Below are 19,083 nucleotides of genomic sequence, written 5' to 3' on the forward strand. Positions count from 1 at the left end.
GACAGGTTTTGTTTTGGTGATGCTATAAAATCCATTCATTCATTTACTCATTCCACAAATATTTGCAAGTTTACCATGTGCCAGGCATAGTTCTAAACCTTGGGACACATGTTAAAATCCCTACTCCTATGGCTCTTAAGAGTTTGAATGAAGGGAGACGGAAATAAAAACAAATAAATAAGCTAATATATCATACATCATAAACGATAGAGAAAAATATTGTTAGGCATGGAAGTAGAGAATATTGCTGAAATAGGGGAAGTTCTGGTTCACAATTTAAAAGAACGATCGGGGAAGAACTCGTTGAGAATGTAATATGAGTAAAGACTTGAAGTAAGTGAAGGAGTGTTGGGCTATGTCCCAGGGAAGAATGTTTTTGACACATGTAAGAGTCACGTCAGAGGCCCAGAGACGTATATATTGCTATCAGGATGTCAAACAGCTAGCAGCCCAGGGTGTTCAGGGATGAGGAAGTGAAGAGAAAATAAAAATGAAATGAAGTCAGATAAATCACAAAGCCAGATAAGTGAAGACTTGTAGGCCATTGTGATGATTTTAGTGTATTAAAAATGAGTCAGGCCACCATTGGAGGGTGTTGACCCCAGGGGTAAGGTGATCTGACTTTTATTTTTAAGAGTGTTGCTCAAGTTGTTGTGTTGCAGAGAGACTAAACAGGGTGGCTGATGTGGTGGACTAAGGTGAAACATAGCAACAATGAAGTACACTGTTGTGGAAAAATTGATAAATTTGACCACGCAAAAGTGTGAAATTAGCTGTGGCAAAAAATTTTTAAAGGCACATGCAAGCAAAAGAAACTCGAGATTGCCTATTAATATCCATAATTCATAGTGTTAATACCAATACAAAGGGAAACACTAAAGTCTTTGAAGAAACACAACTGTTAACTTGCCTTTAAGAATATTAACCTTTATACTGATATACCGTTTTGTACATCAAATCAGCAAGAACTTTTTAAAAAGATAAAAATCTTCATTGTCAGGATGTGTTGAGACCTATGTTTTCACACATGGCTGATGATAGTTGGATTGCTATAAGTCCTCTGTAAATAAATGAAACAGTGTATTTCCTGAGCTTTTAAAACATTGATGTCCTTTGACAAGTTTATTTTCAGGAATCTTTCCCAAAGAAGTTATTTAAAAGCAATGACTTCATCTATAGTTTTAGAAAATTGTAAATAAACAAAAGTGTCTAGCCATAGAGAAATAGTTGAGTCATATTTTACAAAAGATATTTGTAAGTAATTCTACCAACATGAAAAAGTAATTAGGGAAAATATTAATTTGAAAGTAGCACTATACAGACCAGCATAATCATGATTATTACAACTATAAAATATGTATGGACACTTTTTAGACAAATCAAGTGGAATAAAAAAGTAATGATGCCAGGCTCGGTGGCCCAGCCTGTAATCCCACGCCTTGGGAGGCTGAGGTGAGTGGGTTGCCTGAGCCCGCGGGTTCGAGACCCACCTGGGCAACTTGGTGAGATCTCATCTCTACAATAAATCAAAAAATTAGCCAGGTGTGGTAGCACGCGCCTGTAGTTCCAGCTACTTGGAAGGCTGAGGCGGAAGGATCGCGGAGCCCACAGGTCGAGGCTGCGGTGGCCAGGAGCAGCCACTGCACTCCAGTCTGGGTGACAGAGTGAGACTCCAGCTCAAAAAAAAAAAAAAAAGTAATGAGTAGCTACATCCTATCATTATATAAAGAGAAAATGTGGAATATACAGTATTTTAAGTTCATATAAGTCTTCTAAAAATCATACATGAACTTAGTCAAAAAGAAAGTCTGAGTATAGAACAAAAATTTGAAATGTTTCCAAAATCCAATAGAAAGCATTAACAAATCATTGACCAGTGACTCCACAAATTAGCCTCTTAGAAATCACCAAATCCTTTTCTGAATAATCTTTGAATGAATGATTGCCTCCAAACTAAGATTATATTGTATAGATAAATAATTTTATATCAACATTTACCCCAAGTTATCCTCTAAGAAAAATAGATTATTTTAATTTTGAAATCATGTAGAAAAATGAACAAATGAAAAATTGAATATAAAAAATGAAACACAAACAAGAAAAACTAAATTAAAAAGCTAGTCCCTTGATAAGATCATTAAAGTTACTAAACCACCGTCAATTCTAAATGAGTCACAGTGAAAGCAAAGTATACAATATTAAAAGATGCAAAAGGGTGTAACAGTTATACTTGCTATTGGTAAAGTTATAAAAAATATTATGTATATACTTAGAAGCACAGATTTTAGTCTAGAGACACTGATCTTCTGGCAAGTAATAATTCTCAAAAATGAGACCAAACCTGTGCAATATGGCAAGACTTCTACATAAATACCTCTACAAAAAAATTAGCCAGCATCGAGACATGCAGTTGTAATCGCAGCTACTCAAGAGGCCTAGGCAAAAGAATCATCTGAGCTCAGTAGGTCAAAGTTGCAGTGAGCAATGATCATGACACTACTCCAGCCTGGGCAACAGGGTAAGACTACAACTCAAAAAAAGAAAAGAAAAGAATGAACCCAAGAGGAGTTAGAAAACAGAACAGATAATAGAAAAAAAATAGAATGATTGTTATACTTTACTATTAAAATTGCTCCTTGGGGCAACCCCTTTGGGTCCCCTCCCACTGTGGGAACATTTCTGTCCTTTCAATAAATCCTGCTTTCAAAAAAAAAAAAATTGCACTTTTGTTTTAGAGTTAAAGTTTCTTTATCTTCCAAAGAATACTGTCTATGTTATTCAAACTATTTAGGCCATAATAAAAGCATTAAAAAACAACCACTAGAAACCAACCATAGAAAACCATTAATACCCAAATATATTGTAAAAGTTAGCATAATGGTGAGAACAAAACCAGTTTAACATAGAACTCTCTGGAGCTTTGATTCTCTTTCTGTCTCGTGTGTGTGCATGTGTACACATGCACAGCAGGCCAATGTCTTTCAAGAACATGAAGAAATTCAAAGTAAAATACTGAATTGAACCCAGTCGTGAATTAAGAAAATATCACATGATCCATCATGATTTTTTTTTTCTAAGAATGCAAGGCTATTTCAACTGAAATGGGAAATCTGGCAGACTTTCATTATGTCAGTTAATTAAAGTACCAAAAGCCATATCATTTTATTAAAAGATTAATACATTTCATTTTACTAAAATATATTTATAGGCATACTGTAATTAGGAAATAAAGAGATTTTCTAAACATGGGAAAGGTGATTAAACAAGGACTAGTAGCATGCATGTTAAGGAATGAAAAACTAAAGACTATTAGTTTATCATAATAAACTGATATAAAGACTATTGTTTTGACAGTCAGGGGTGTGACATGGATAACCATTTTCACTAGTATTCAACATTTTCAAAATGAATAAACTGTAACTATTAAAAAAGACAAATAATATTTTTAAAGGAAATTGTTTTATACCAAGAAAACTAGAGATAATATTTTTAATGGGACTAATAAACATTTATTTAGGTGACTAATTCAACATAAATATTTATAAATTACAGCTTTTCATTAGGAGCAAACTGGAAGAAACATTAAAAAAATCTTTCATAATAATAAAAATGCCAAAGTGTCTCAGAATATATTTAGCAGGAGTGATATATTTAATAGAAGTGAATAAAAACACAAAAGTGTATTAAAGGACATAAAATAAGATGTGAGTGGAGACATTGCACCATGTTCCAGAATATAGGAGTACTTGATATTAATATGGCTGTACAGATTTAATACAATCCTAATTGGAACATCATTAGATTTTGATTGTTAATTTTTTTCCCAATTAGAACTAGAAAAGAGTGAGTTTAGGGGGTTTGTTTTTTGAAAACCACGTGTTTGAAAATTGCTCAGAAAAACCTAACAAAAAAGAATGACAGGCAACAGGTACTGCCTGATACGAAAATTGCTAAAAGGAGAATGTCCTGTACAAGTCGTAGACAGATAAAAGGGGCAACTCGTATACAGCAGCTCTACTACAAAAAGTAATGGAGAGAGGAGGGGGAAGTAATTGTCTGAAATCAGGCCTTAAAACAATGTACGACCTTCCTCATTAGAGCTGACTTGAAAAGTAGCCAAACAGGTGATGTTGACATTTAGGTGATTTCATGATGATGTTTATCATTGTGACTGTTATCATGATTCATTGACCTCTTCTTCATGTGGAGTATCATGCTGAGAAATAGAACTGAAATGCATTTTAAGACCTGATCACTGGCTTCCAAGGTTTTGGTGATATTGGTCTGTCTAAAAGTGAATGCCAAGATAAACTTTCTCAGTTTTATTTATTTATTTCATGTAATGTTTCTACCTTTTCTGATGGAACAAGTGAGATTGAAATTCACTGACAGCTCACAGTGGAGTCTGAATTATATAGAGTATAGTGAGTTTTTTTTTTATTTTGCTAAAAATGTAATTCTTAAAAAATAAATTCTGCAACATTGTGTCGTGTTCTCCCAAACTGTGCTACCCCAATCTACAGGCTTCTTTTCATGAAAAGGAGGGGAAAATCTTTGGAATGTGCATTTATAGGGTTCTCTTAAATTAACCCAATAGGAGAGAAGCACAATGGATGCTTCGCTTCTTTCATTTTATATTTCTGTTACTATAAATACTCTGTGTGCTGAATTATTGCACAGAGCTAAGAAAAATAGTTTGCCCAAAGAACAGTTTAGCTGCCTGTGTATTTTCACAAACCAATCTAGAGTAGCACTGTCCTGGAAAATCCCTACATGCTATGCTTCAAAACCATTTTCAACATGGATAAGCAAGGCATTAAAATCTCTTTGTGAGGTGAGAAGCTGGAAAGTTGCTTTTATACACTACTTGAGAACTCAATGCATTGGGTCACTAGGGCAGCATTTCAACTTTCCCATTTCCTTCTTTTCCCCTAATAATTTTATATGTTGTCATTCCCAGTAAGCAACAAGCTGTCAAGGTCAATAAATTTACCCCGACCTACAAAACTGAGCCAGACTTCTAATTCTCTTTCTTTGGCAGTTGTCTGACAATAAAGGTAAGCTCCTAGGCCATGTGAGGCCAGCCTCCTTTTTTAGGAACGTCATGATCTTTGGTAAATTTTTTACTGTTATCATTGTCTATCAGGTCTTTGCTTCATGGCTTTATTTTGGTCCTTTTGAAATCATTTCTTTCCATCTTTGCACAGAGAGGATACAATGAAATCCGTGAAGTTAAACAGTTCCATTTCACGGGCTGGCCTGACCATGGAGTGCCCTACCATGCTACAGGGCTTCTGTCCTTCATCCGACGAGTCAAGTTATCCAACCCTCCCAGTGCTGGCCCCATTGTTGTACATTGCAGGTGAGTGGTGCTCCAAATGACGTTGACTATATGCAGCTAGCTTTCCTAGGAGCACCAAGACAAGGTTGTAAAGCATGGAACGAATGTATGCCTACAAAGTTCCAACTTGCATGTGTTACAAATAAAGTAAAACAGCAATAAAATAAAAGTTAGCTGTAAGTAGGCTGTAAAATAGAAACTTAAGAAATATATACATCCATCCTAATGTGTATAGTGCTATCCACAATTACAAGTATAGAAACTCTGCCTTTTAGTGGCAACATCTGTGATTTTTGTTTTTTGTTTTTATCACTTTTGCAAATCCCATATTGTAGGGGATGGTAGGTTGAAATAGACATTTCTTGCCAATCTAGAATATTCCCAATAGAATCCCAGCTTTTAAAACTAAATTTGAGACATACAGAATTACTAAATGGCCTAAATTACAAGAATTTTTGCTGCAAAACAGGTATTTAAATTTTTCAGCCATCCCATTAGAGGACCTTGAAAACTACATCAATGAGATTCAGAAAATATATGCCAAAAAACATGAACATTATATCCAGACTTTTCTCTGATTAGAAACATCTCTTAAAATAAGCATTCAGAGACACTAAAAGCAAATTACATGGCCTCATTTTGAGATGTGACCAGAAAATAAGTACTGAATCTGAAAAGCTTTTCCTAAATGATGCTGCCATTCTCAAATACACTCCCCTCCAAGCTACATAATAGCTTGTACTTATGCATTTTTTTCTTCCTGACAACCCAACTTACTCATGATTTAAATGACCATATACAAAGGGGGGGGCAGAGAATTAAATAAAGGGAAGGTATCCCTAAGATCAGCTACTGTGTACCCTGAAAAAGAATTCTTTATTTCAAGCCTCCTCAAGAAATCTGAGGTACTCTCAGTTACATTCCTGCCTCAGACCCTGGGAAGACTGATTGAGAAGGTGGTAGGGGGAAAAGGAAGTAGAGATAGCCACAATATCTTTTGCTTAAATTTCTGAAAGAACAGTGACTTTAACAGAAGTGATCAAATCTGGGTAATATAGAAATAATGTCACTGGCCTATCTAAGCATTTAGAAAATGAGATAAATAGGTTTTCAATTTCGGGATTTCTTGATTTATCATAGAGGTTTACCTTCTTATGAATTACTTGCTTCAGAAGTACTCCAAGATGCTTAGATACTCTCTTGAAACAGAAATATTATTTTCCACTGACACTCGGGCTTCTCTGGATTTATGGAGGAAAAAAAAACCAACTAGAAAGTGAATTTTCATCTCTCTCACCAAAAAAAGAAGAAAGAAAAAACATTCCTGAGAGGTCAAATTATCACAGTATGCTATGACTTGAGGATACAAACTTACAGCTAGGTAGGAGGAAATAATCTGAGACTCTTGTTCCAACCTTTAGTTTACACCAAAGCAGAAACTCTACATTAAATTATTTGTACATTAGTTGAGTTTTTATACAGCATATGTAAATGAAATGTCTTGCACTTTGTTAAATCAGTTTGATTCTACCTGATAGTGGAAAAGGTCTTTATTTAAGGTTATAAAGACAAACATTCTTCTTACAATTCCCTAAATTTGAATTTTTTCCAGTGCTGGTGCTGGACGAACTGGCTGTTACATTGTGATTGACATCATGCTGGACATGGCTGAAAGAGAGGGTGTTGTTGATATCTATAACTGTGTCAAAGCCTTAAGATCTCGTCGTATCAATATGGTCCAGACAGAGGTATGTTGATTTACCGCTAGTGGACTTATTTTTTCACAAATCAAAGAGTACCTGGGTTTTCATACATAATAATTGTTAGCTTATTCAATTATATAGAAAAATTTTGGTATTTTAATATTTCCATATAGAGAAAATTATCTGTATTCTCTACCTTTGATGACAGAAAAGTGTTATTAGCATAGTATGAAATTTTCTTTTCCTTTCTCTTGATAGGAACAGTACATTTTTATTCATGATGCCATTTTAGAAGCTTGCTTATGTGGAGAAACGGCCATACCTGTCTGTGAATTTAAAGCTGCATATTTTGATATGATTAGAATAGACTCCCAGACTAACTCATCCCATCTCAAAGATGAATTTCAGGTATTGACTATTTCCGAGGCATCTTTTACGACTTATTGCAGTTTGTTGTGGGCACTTATAATCTTAGGGAAAGTCTTTCAAGTCAAATGTATAACCTTTGTCCCAGTTTTAAGTATAATGTAATACCTGTCTCTTTCATTATACATATTATGGAGTCACTTTTGTGTTTATGAGCTATCTGCTATATTTGGAAGGGCAAATAAGTTCAGACTCAGGGAATGGTATGGGGGAAAGGTATAAGAGTCAGATTGGGTGGTGATTTATGTATATGTATAACCTTTTTTAACAAATGAAGTTGTATATATTTTTACCTTCTGTGTCACACAACGTGAGGAGATCACTCACATTAATAACAATAATAGCTGAAGTGTATAGTAAACATTGTCTCAAAGCAGCCCTAAATGTTTTCCCTGCCCTTAAGACACCCCTGAAAGTGGGTGGAAAAGAAGTCAAGGGTAGCTCTAGAAACCCAATCCTTTGTTTCCTGGTCCAGTGCTCATTCCAGCATACTGTAGCTTATCTTCAACCATGGCAAGCCAAAACGTGATTACGAATGATACCGCTTCCCCTGTGAAGAGGGTTCGTCATCATTGGCAACCACCCCGGCTGTATTTTCTTTGGTTAGGCAATGCATTCTGCAGGTTGCTGTGTTGTTGAGCTTCCCTTTTCCCTTTAGGAAGAGGCTCAGTGAACAATGTGTGTCTTGTTTCTCTGCCCCTTCTTGGGCTTCATGAGCTTTGGCTGCAAAGTCTATCACCCTGTCGTCCCGGCAAATGCCATTGCCTTGCATAAATTGTTCACTTTCTACTTGGCCCCCTCAGTGCTTGAGGGATCTGTGTTATGCTGTTAAATGGGTCACTGTCTTTTAACCTGGGTTCTCTTTTCTTTCTCAGACTCTGAATTCAGTCACCCCTCGACTACAAGCCGAAGACTGCAGTATAGCGTGCCTGCCAAGGAACCATGACAAGAACCGTTTCATGGACATGCTGCCACCTGACAGATGTCTGCCTTTTTTAATTACAATCGATGGGGAGAGCAGTAACTACATCAATGCTGCTCTTATGGACGTAAGAGACTGCCCTCTTTGTCAGTGTAGAGTGCTGTGAAGGGCCACATAATGTGACTGAACACTGCTAGTTTTCTAGGAAATCAAAATGGTCTAAACAAGAAAATTGGAAATTTTCTTTGACATCCAGATTTTTTTGGAGAATGACTTTAGGGAAATCTACCGGGATTTTGAGGAACCATCATTTTTATAGCTGTAGTGTAGACTTGGAGGTTGATTGTCCGTTATTATTAATGGTCAATCAAACTGGTTAGCTGTAAATGTTTCAAGCCTTAAATGCACCAGAGGTAAAAATTTCCCAAATTAACACAACTTTAGTCAGGTACCACAATTGGTGATTTTAAAATTAATTCCTAACGATATTCAAAATAGGTAAGACATGATTTTCTTTTTTTTGAAAATAATTAAGATGAGGTATATGACCTGTAGTATTTCCTGTATAAATGTAAAGACTGTTATAAGTCACTAGAGAGTGAATGGATGATATCATGTCAACATACCCATCATAATTAAAGAATTATCTTGCTCCATTCCAAACTTTTTCTTGTTTCTTTTTGTTTATTTGTTTGAGTTGGAGTCTCACTCTTGTCCCCTAGGCTGGAGTGCAGTGGCTTGCTCACAGCCACCACAGCCTTGACCTGCTGGGCTCAGGCAATCCTTCCGCCTCCGCCTGCCAAGTAACTGGAACGACAGACGCACTATGCCCGGCTAGTTTTTGTGATTTATTATAGAGACGAGGTCTCACAAAGTTGCCCATGCTGGTCTCGAACCCTGGGCTCAGGCAGTCCTCTCACCTCGGCCTCCGAAAGTGCTGGAATGATGGACAGAGTCACTGCGCTGGGCCCATTCCAACCTTTTTCAGCTGCAGTTGTTCGAGGACATGCTCAGTGTGTTAACAGTCTATAGACAGAACAACCTGAAAAAGGAGTTTTAAATTATGTCTTTGGCCACCTTTCTTTAGTTACTTTGAGAAGCAGCAAGAAGGCTATCAAGGTTTAAATCCTTATAAACAGTTTATTTCTGTCATTTCTAACTTTTGGCCTGTCTCCTATGAAACCATAGCAAGGAAAAATTAGAAGTCAGGGTTCATTCCTTTCTGGCTCTAATGGGGCTTTCTAAGATGTTGCTCCTTTTGTATGTTCTAAAGTTTCCTTTTTTAAATTAGTAGCCTGGTAGTAGAAATTCAGAAGAGTCCTCGTTCTACTTCTAAGACTAGTTTTAGCCAGCCACTCAGCTCTTTTTTGTGCTGCAGACCAGAATCATCTAAAGGCAAGCTCAAGTGAAAAACTCCCATCCTTCTGTGATAAGAGTTTTGCTTTGCCTTTAATCACATCCACTGAAGTCACATTAGATCCTAATTCTACCTTTTGTTCCCATATTAGGTGTCTGGAAAGGCAAATGTGCTAAATATAGAGATAACACACGAGATTTTTTTCATTTCTGAGTCTAGATTAGGAATGTAAGAATATGTGTGAGAAAGGATAAGAAAAAATAATATCAGGAGAAGTATTGATGCCGTTGAATTTGTTGTCTTAGGCCTTTCTGTCAGGTTTTTCTCAATGTCCAGGTTGCCTTCTTTTCAACATGAAGATCGACCCTTGTAATCTACCTGTTCTTACTCTCTGTTAATCTCCTATCCCTCAAAAAAGACACATTCATAGATGATGATGCTCTGTGGATTTAGCAGTAGTGTACTTGAGCCTTCAGAGAAGTAAGGTTGATTTAGTTTACAAGATTAAACACTCCCTCCTTCTCCCCACTCTCTATCCTCATCGTTAGAGTTATACCCTTTTCCAGGACTATAAAAGAATTAAGGAGATAAGGCCAAGGACTCTGTGATTTCAAAGCCTTACATATGCTTTTGCACTTAGAGAAAAGAAATAGGAACTCTCTGTCTTCTCCTTCATCTTTTCTCCCCATGCTTCTCCCCTCCCCGTGACTACAAAAGTGAGTAAATAGCTGCCAGCCTGCTTTGACTGGCCTTCCCATGGAGTAGACATTTAATTCGAAGGAAAATTTACTTTCTTTTAAGCCTTCGTCATGAGTTGTCATACTTTCTTAGGAGGCACTCCTCCCAGCTGCAGGTATAACTTGGTAAGTTTGGGGAGTCACTTACAAGTAGCCAGGTGAATGACCATCAACTCAGATTTACCCTGCAGTCTTCAGTGGTATGAAATGCCACGGTTAGCCACATTTCCCAAACGGTGGAAGCATCTGTGACGTCCAATAATGATTTCCTACACGGATGGTACAACTCTTGAAGGACTTAAATAGTAGTATAAATGAGTTAGGAAGTCCCTGAACATTTTTGTCAGCAGGGAAATCTATCCCAGGAAACTCTCTAGTTATTATTATTGTTGTTATTGTTATTATTACTTTACAAATAGTTGAAATAATTATATAGAAATATATATTTCGGTTTTAGTGTAGATCATCAGTCTGCAAAATGGAAGCCTTCCCAGGCCAGATAAGCATTGCCTTTACTAGGCTTCTCTCTGGATAGAGATAACGTAATGTGTCCTCGGCAAGAGGCATTTGGTAAACAAAGAGCCACCTCCCCATCTCATGTATGGCCAGGAGGTATGTTGGCGTTACTTTTTGGCACTTGAGTATCATCAGCGATTGAAACTGTCATTCTGACCATTGATATACATTAGAAATACCCAGGGAATTCTGGGAAGTAGATTTCCCAGAAGATGTGCAAAATGTGCTGATAATAATCATAAACTCTAAAAGCACAAGAGTCTGAGCTTCTTGTGGTTTTTCTTATTTGGAATAGAAGAGAGTCCAGCCGTTTTATTTGCTTGCACGTACACACAGATGATTGACTGAGAGACAGACATACCAGGGGTTTTATGCTTTCTTTGCCTTCGGTCTCCCAGAGACTGATTACCTTTGGAAAATTGAAACAACCCTACGGGTACCTTATGGAAGATCTTAACCTCAGGAAGTAAGAGTTTCTTCTTTTGTTTTTGTCCTGTATTTACTTCTCTCAATGAAGTAAAAATTCAATTCTTGACTTGAATTGCTTTGGAAACATTGGCGTCTTCCCACCAAATTGACTCATTAGTGTACTCGTTCCTGTACTTTCCAGTGGCCCAAATATGTTACTCTATGGCTCATGTAGCAGTCTGTCTCTTACTTGTTCTACCCTAAAGGGTATTGAATCCGTACAACAGAGCATGCCTTTTAAGCTCTTATGTTTCTCCATTTGCCTTGTTTTTTCACAGAGTTACAGGCAACCAGCTGCTTTCATCGTCACACAATACCCTCTGCCAAACACTGTGAAAGACTTCTGGAGATTAGTATATGATTACGGCTGTACCTCCATTGTGATGTTAAATGAAGTCGACTTGTCCCAGGTCAATGGCTATGGGTTGCTTTTGTGTACTTGCACACTGTAAAGTAGTAGTGGCATGCTCAAATCTGCCTTATTCTACCTGAATTAGAAAAAATAATGCTCGATTCCTTTTTCTTGCAAAACCTTTATCATCTAGGGCTGTCCTCAGTACTGGCCAGAAGAAGGGATGCTCCGATATGGCCCTATCCAAGTGGAATGTATGTCTTGTTCAATGGATTGTGATGTGATCAACCGGATTTTTAGGATTTGCAATCTAACAAGAGTAAGTCATTGTTGAATCATTCTAACTGAGCTGGTCCAGAACAGGTAAAGCCTAACCGTGATGGGGTATAATTCCATTCAGACAGCAGGGAGAACTAGAATGAATAAGCATTACACAATCCATCCCAAAGCTAGTAATCATCTTGCACCATTGGACTAGAGCAAAAATGCATTCCAAACACAGGAAAACAGAAATCCCGGAAGCTAAGTTTTCTGGTCAGTTACTACTAGACTAACATATTCCATCTGGAAACCAGGAAACTCAATCAAATTTGATAGTCTAGGTTTCATAAAAGTACTAGTAAAGACTGTTTGCATTATGTAACCAAATATAGCAATCAGAATTCGAAAAGAAAACAATAATAACTTTCTTGGAGTTAAGCTCTTTGAAAAAGGAAAAATTGCTCTGAGTTTTAAAACACTAGCTCTGTATATGTGTATTATTTTAGGTTTGTGATTTGAATTGTCATGTTTCAGTGTTTCTCATATCAAATTGACTATATGTGTGTCTGGTTAATAAATCTATATGTTTATAACACTTAGTTCCATTGCTCATTTCAGTGAAGAAAAAAGGATAACTTTAATCATGTCATATAATTTTGCATATCTCAGATGTTAATTTAAATGGAATCTCATTATGTCTACACATCTGTTACATTATGGTTCCAGTAATATTTTAGTTGAGAAATCATAGCTGCTGAAGAAAGTAAGACTTGTCTGTGAATTCATCAGTTTGTATGAAAAATATTCCAGGAACAAGAACTGAAATCTGTTACATTTCTTTTTTGTCAGCATATTTATTGGTTTGTTTATTTAACTTCCTCTGTATTTGGTATTCTAGTTATTAGTATATTCTTTTTCTTTTTCTGTTTCCACTCATTATTTAATATCATTTACTTCATCACATATTTAGTATGTACCAACAACAAATTGAGTGTATAAAAATGATGCATTTTGCAGAGAAAAAGTAAAGAATACAGAGTGTGTTTAATTGGGCAATCTGACATAACTCTGTGATCAGAGACAACTTCTGTTAAGATTGTGTTAGTTGTGCCAAAATGTAAAGACTCAGTAGAAGTTATGTGAGAGTAAGTTAACCAACCATCCTGTTTTGCCCAGAACTGAGAGTTCCCAAAACACACACGTTTCCGTGCTAAGACCAGAAAAGTCTCGGGCAAACCCAGGCAAGTTAGTCACTCTTTTGGGGATTGAGAGGCCAAGCAAGAGAGTAGCGTTCAAGGCAACGGGAACAGTATTTGCAAAGTCCCCCGGGCAAAAGTGACTTGATAAATAGATTCAAAGGCAGACAAGAGAAGGTTGGAGAAGCGGTAGACCCAGATCACGTAAGGATTTTTAAGTCATGGCAGGAGTTTGGATTTTATGCTAACATCATTTAGAAGCCATTAAAACAGGAAAAGACAAGGTCATATTTGCACTTCAAAATAATCACTATGTCTGTAGTAAGAATGGGTTGGAAGGAGATCAAAGTTTAGTTAGGGAGATCAGCCAGGAGGTAATTATAACTTGTGATTGGGGTGCAGTGATGTCAGCGGTGATAAAAAGAAGGAGATGAATTTGAAAGTTTCCTAGGAAGTATCATCATAAGAATCGATTGCTGCATGATGGGTGTGAAGAAGAAGCAAGTATAAAGGATGATACTGTGTTTCTTGCACGTTTTTTTTCATACTGGCATGTACATATTTAGGACTTAGACTGCATCCAACATCAGTTTCATGTTTTTATTGGAAATTGTGTGCATGGTTTGCTTGTGAGTAAGAATCTTGGTCCCAGCTTATTTACATAAACACATGTTTCCCTCTACAGCCACAGGAAGGTTATCTGATGGTGCAGCAGTTTCAGTATCTAGGATGGGCTTCTCATCGAGAAGTGCCTGGCTCCAAACGGTCGTTCTTGAAGCTGATACTGCAGGTGGAAAAGTGGCAGGAAGAATGCGAGGAAGGGGAAGGCCGGACGATCATCCACTGCCTGTGAGTAGGGCAGCTCAAGGCCTTTCCTGGGGCCTAGGGGGGCTTACTTTCTATGCTAAAGAATATCCACGTGGATCTTACAGGCCATCCACAGATGTTATTTTAAAACGGTCTTCCTGTCTCATGATTCTATTAACTGACCACTAATTAATTTTTATATTTTCTAAATACAGATTAGTACACAGTTGTTATATGATTCAAACTCTTGGGAACACTACTGTGAACAACTGATTTACGGTTTACAATTGTATCAGAATCTCAAAGTCTAGGTTACAGCAATCTGTGCCTGCAGTGCGTTCCTAAGTGTAAGCTACTGTTCTAATCTCACCTTCAAGTTTCTTCCTTTCTGCTCTGTACAGAAACATGCATACATGTGAAGTAAAATTGCAGCACAGATGGAAAAAGATTAAACATACCATGTTTTCTTTTCCCAGACGTATAGGATGGTGTGACCTGTGGTCACCCAGCACTGCTATCTGAAATTCCTCTGCTTCCTCTGTTTTCAGAAATGGTGGCGGGCGAAGCGGCATGTTCTGTGCTATAGGGATCGTTGTTGAAATGGTGAAACGACAGAACGTTGTGGATGTTTTCCACGCAGTCAAAACACTAAGGAACAGCAAGCCAAACATGGTGGAAGCTCCGGTGAGTCACAGAATCTTAGGCTTAGATGGGATCTTGGAGATTAGCTAGTCACCTACTTACTTACCGATTTGACTTCATATACACGTAGGGAATCAGATGTGAAGATGAGCCATTGTAGGGACTTTCCTACCGAACTTATAGGTTACTGAGCATCTCCCTCTACCCACGGACAATCACACAAACTACTAATAAGAAAACCATTTTTATTTAACTTGGGAAATTTATAGCATTTTTTTCCACTGTCGCCAATACATATTTGCTGTAATAAACTTTAGCAAATGCTTCTATAATAAGAAGAAATTCTGTCATCTAGGTTGTAGTCTCATACTTTTATTTCTTAAAACATTTTGAGCTAAGTGGTAAAACATTCATCTAAAGGCCTTATTCATAGGTTACATCAGTACCTTAAACACCAGTGTTTTTTTCTTTTTTTTTGAGTTGGAGTCTCACTCCGTCATCCAGGCTGGAGTGCAGTGGCACACTCACGGTCACACCAGCATCGACCTGTTGGGCTCCAGCGATTCTTCTGCCTCAACCTTCCAAGGAGCTGGAACTACAGGCGTGCGCTACCACGCCCAGCTAATTTTTGATTTTTTATTGTAGAGACGAGATCTTGCCAAGTTGCCCAGGCTGGTCTCCAGTGTCTTTAAAAGGCAGCTGAAATCTGTTTTTGTCACGATCCATAATCCTTCATTTTCTGATCAAAATATAAATTGTTAAACTATTGCTGACAGTATTCAGCTTTTACCAACAGTAAAACACAGTTTGCATGATGCTACCGAAGTCTGCCAGGACTCATAGATTCAGAACTCAGCTTACAAAATAAGAGCTCATAGGTATGTGCGTGTGACTGTACATCTGGCTGAAGCTGTACGCAGAGCAAGAAACAAAGTTAAACTTCTCTAACACATTTGACCTCTAAAGAGAGACGTCTGTGGGTTACACACATGTGCACAATGGGATCAGGTTAGGAGCAGCTGTGTCGTTTATGCTCACAGGAAAGTAAACCAGAAAACCAAGGCATCATCGTTGCTTGCTCTCCATTTATCAAGATGATCAGATAACTAGAATGAGCAATTCAGTAAACCTTTAAAGTATCTCACCACTTCCTGCTCATGGATTGCTCACACAAGAGTTGCATTGCTTCCTGAGACAAAATCTGAAGACTTGGGTGCCTATGTTTCACTTTTACAAGCGGTACCAGACGTCGATGAGTCTCCTCAAACTCCCCCTACGCTCCCATATCCCCCTGGGCCATTGCAGTTCTGTAGACAAAACGACATTGGGTGTGACCGGGTTGTTGGCAGAGGAGATGGAGAAAGGGGACAAATTTGAGGGATTTTTGAGGCAGAACTTTTAGATCTTCATATAAAGTGGATGATCGTAATATATCTTTAAACTCCTTACAGTTTGAAGATTTCTTCATGTAAACTCTACCTCCACCTTTCAGATTGAGTGTTCTTCAAATCATCAGTGTTATCACTCCTGGCTTCTGAATTCAACTTTTACTTCCAAATATAACTCGAATTTCCCATCTTTTCTATTTAAAAAAATAACCTATGGTTAAATTTTGTAGTTCTAGAAGCTTCCAGGGTGTTATTATTTTTCTTTATATTCATGTTCCATGAATCCTGACTAAACATCCCACAATTCAGGACATAAAAAAATTGATGGAAAATGTGAGGCGAAGAGTTTTTTGCGTGTTTGTTTTTTTTTTGACATCAACTTTCTTTTTCGTAACCAGGGATCATTAGACTCAAGCAAGTATAAAATCTGTATGCCCAAATATCAACCTTATAGAGATAAAAGATTTGTGATTTTTGAGTCATCTGAATTATTCATCAAGTTTTACGTGGTAGCTTATTCATCACTTGTCTTTCTCTTTCCTCATCTTTTGTGTTTTAACATCTTTCAGGAGCAGTACCGTTTCTGCTATGATGTAGCTTTGGAGTACCTGGAGTCTTCTTAGTCGGGTGAGACTTTTGAAAGAACATCCTCGAAGAAACCTGTTCGTCTGTGAGCCAGCAGCTGCTGTACCTGTTAAACTTGTGCAGAGAGATTTTAATGTGGGGGGTGGGAGACTTTTACATTTGAAAAGTAAAAGTATTTTTCTTATGAAGTTGTGTACCTTAATAAAAAAGGACTTGATTAGTTTCTATTCCTGTATTAAAGCATCGACATTTCGTGCCACACACATTATATTTAATAAGAACCCAACTGAAATGAGAACTACTCAGTGTTTGTACAGTGACTTATGCCACCTTTTCTCTTCTGGTGTCAACGGAGCGGTTACCACATGTTGCATGAATTCACCCTTTCCAGGTGGCATCTCTCTCCCTTTTAAAAATGAAAACTGTGGAATCCTTAAAAGAAGAAGAAAAGAAAAGCTGTGCAAATGCATAGTAAAGTTCTTTTTTTATATACGTTTCAAGTGTCGCAGATCTCTCTATAAATATATAAATATATATAACTGGCTTATTTTCTTTTAATGTGCAATGATGGCTGGATCATTTAAAGTTCTTTTTAGAAAATAACATAAGCCAAAGACTCAAGTGTAAATATGTCTATATGAAGAAAGCACATTATATTTATTGGTGACTTACATTCCTTTTTTTGATGGCTAAAATACCACCACCACCACACAATCACTTTTTTTTTTTTTTGAAGAAAGCTTTTTCTTTAGCTAAAATCAATGGTAAATGATTTTGTAGTTATTTTTTGTATGTTTTAGTGTAAGTAGAAGATGAACTTTTTATTCATAAACCTGGAAGCAATGTTCTTTATAGTGATTCTCTTGTGTACATGCTTGTGAATTAAATTTGTGTAAAACACCTTGGCAATTGGGTCTTTTAATATAAAGGACCTGATTAAAACATTTTGCTGAAAATGTATAGTTTTTCACAATTTCATTAGGTCAATAACGGTTTGATGATCACTTAGAAGAAATGCACACATTAAAAGGCCTTGCTGACGACTTGCACAATGTTGAACATAGCCTTTAAGCATCATTTAAATTTTAAAAGAATCGATTCTTTCAGCCTGTGGCCCAGCACTGGTCAAGAAACAAGATGGCAACATTTATGCTTTCAGGGTCAAGTTTTAGCAAACTGTAAACTGTCAAGGTGATGAAATGTTTCTCTTGATGTTTACATGCACAAGCATCGGGTTCTAACCATAGAAAGTGTGAACACATCAATGCCAGCTTCCTGTTCTGTGCATCGTCATGGGCTTCTCAAGTGAACCTTTCTAAATGTGGTCTTGTTCACATGCTCCATGTAGCTGTAACTTCACATCATCAGCTTGCAGTTTGTTGTGGACTGAAGCATTCCAGCGTCCTCTTTCTAGATTGCCAGTTCCTGACATGGTGCTTACAAAGATTTAATTAAAGTGAGAATGAAATAAAGTTTTTATAATTACCAGAGTTTCTGTTTGCACGTTATTTACTCCTCTTAATTTTCATTCCTTCACTACTAAATGAATAGTTTCTTCCTACATTCACTGATACAAGCAGGCCACAAAATTATCTGTTAAAAGCCAAAGTAATTTCCAAGCTCTCATTTCTTTCACTGTTACTTTTTATTTTGAATGCCAAAAAGTCCAGCTGAGAGGAGGGGGAAAGGCCAGGAGATTGCCATCATTTTTGTTTGTTTCTCTATATATCCATTTATGTGATACACGTTTTCTACATTTTTTTTCTTGTGGCTAACTTGGTAGCTAGTACTTACCCCTATTTTACAGAGGGTGAAATTGAAGCTAAGGAGAAGGCAAGTTGTTTGTATAACAGACTCAAACCAGTCTGACTTAGCTGCCCTCTTTACCACTAAACATGTTTCCCCAATGTCACAAAGATGGACAAAAAAAATATAGCACTTCGTTCTTACTGTTTCTCATCCATTTATTTTCTCAAAGTATTATCATCATGGACATCTTGAAACTTCCCATTTGCAGTGTATGTTACTAGAAAATTTTGACATTCAATTTGAACAAATTCAGACAAAGCAAATTTCCTAGGAAGGCTAATTTCCATTTAAATGTGGAGGCATCCAACAAAAAAATACACAAACTTACCCAAGATTTCTTTCCTCAGTAATGTTTACTATGTTAACCCTATAAAGGATTCTGTTTTGCTGTGGCCCTGATTTCATTTCTAATCACTCCCTGAGCAGTCCTGTGCAAGGCTATGTCCTCCCTGCCCCCAGCTGTGTCCCACTGGGCAGTGGTCCTGCAGAGCTCCATGTCCTTTTCATAGTTAAGGGCTTCCTAATCCCATATCAGTTATTCCTTAAATGGCTGTCATGGAGCTGAATTTTACA

The 19,083-nt window shown here is 37.1% G+C and overlaps 1 protein-coding gene across 8 annotated transcripts in view; it reads left to right on the forward strand.

Moving 5' to 3' along the window:
• PTPRK (protein tyrosine phosphatase, receptor type K) overlaps positions 1-18,191 on the forward strand; it is a 134,994-nt gene extending 116,803 nt beyond the window's left edge. For 5 of the 8 annotated variants that reach the window (XM_008052844.1, XM_021709881.1, XM_021709882.1 and 2 more), the window contains 9 exons: positions 5,208-5,362; positions 6,954-7,089; positions 7,303-7,452; positions 8,346-8,519; positions 11,749-11,880; positions 12,016-12,141; positions 13,965-14,128; positions 14,635-14,770; positions 16,686-18,191. In XM_008052844.1, the coding sequence (XP_008051035.1) occupies positions 5,208-5,362; positions 6,954-7,089; positions 7,303-7,452; positions 8,346-8,519; positions 11,749-11,880; positions 12,016-12,141; positions 13,965-14,128; positions 14,635-14,770; positions 16,686-16,739 (1,227 nt within the window). In that variant the 3' untranslated portion in view covers positions 16,740-18,191. The remainder of the gene's footprint in view (positions 1-5,207; positions 5,363-6,953; positions 7,090-7,302; positions 7,453-8,345; positions 8,520-11,748; positions 11,881-12,015; positions 12,142-13,964; positions 14,129-14,634; positions 14,771-16,685) is intronic. The other 3 variants (XM_008052843.2, XM_021709880.1, XM_021709878.1) reach the window with 1 other exon arrangement.
• Positions 18,192-19,083: the final 892 nt, after the last annotated feature.

This window comes from Carlito syrichta, unplaced genomic scaffold (genome assembly GCF_000164805.1).
Source record: "Carlito syrichta isolate Samal-C Ts95f unplaced genomic scaffold, Tarsius_syrichta-2.0.1 Scaffold287566, whole genome shotgun sequence".
In the NCBI taxonomy this organism is placed as follows: Eukaryota; Metazoa; Chordata; class Mammalia; order Primates; family Tarsiidae; genus Carlito; species Carlito syrichta.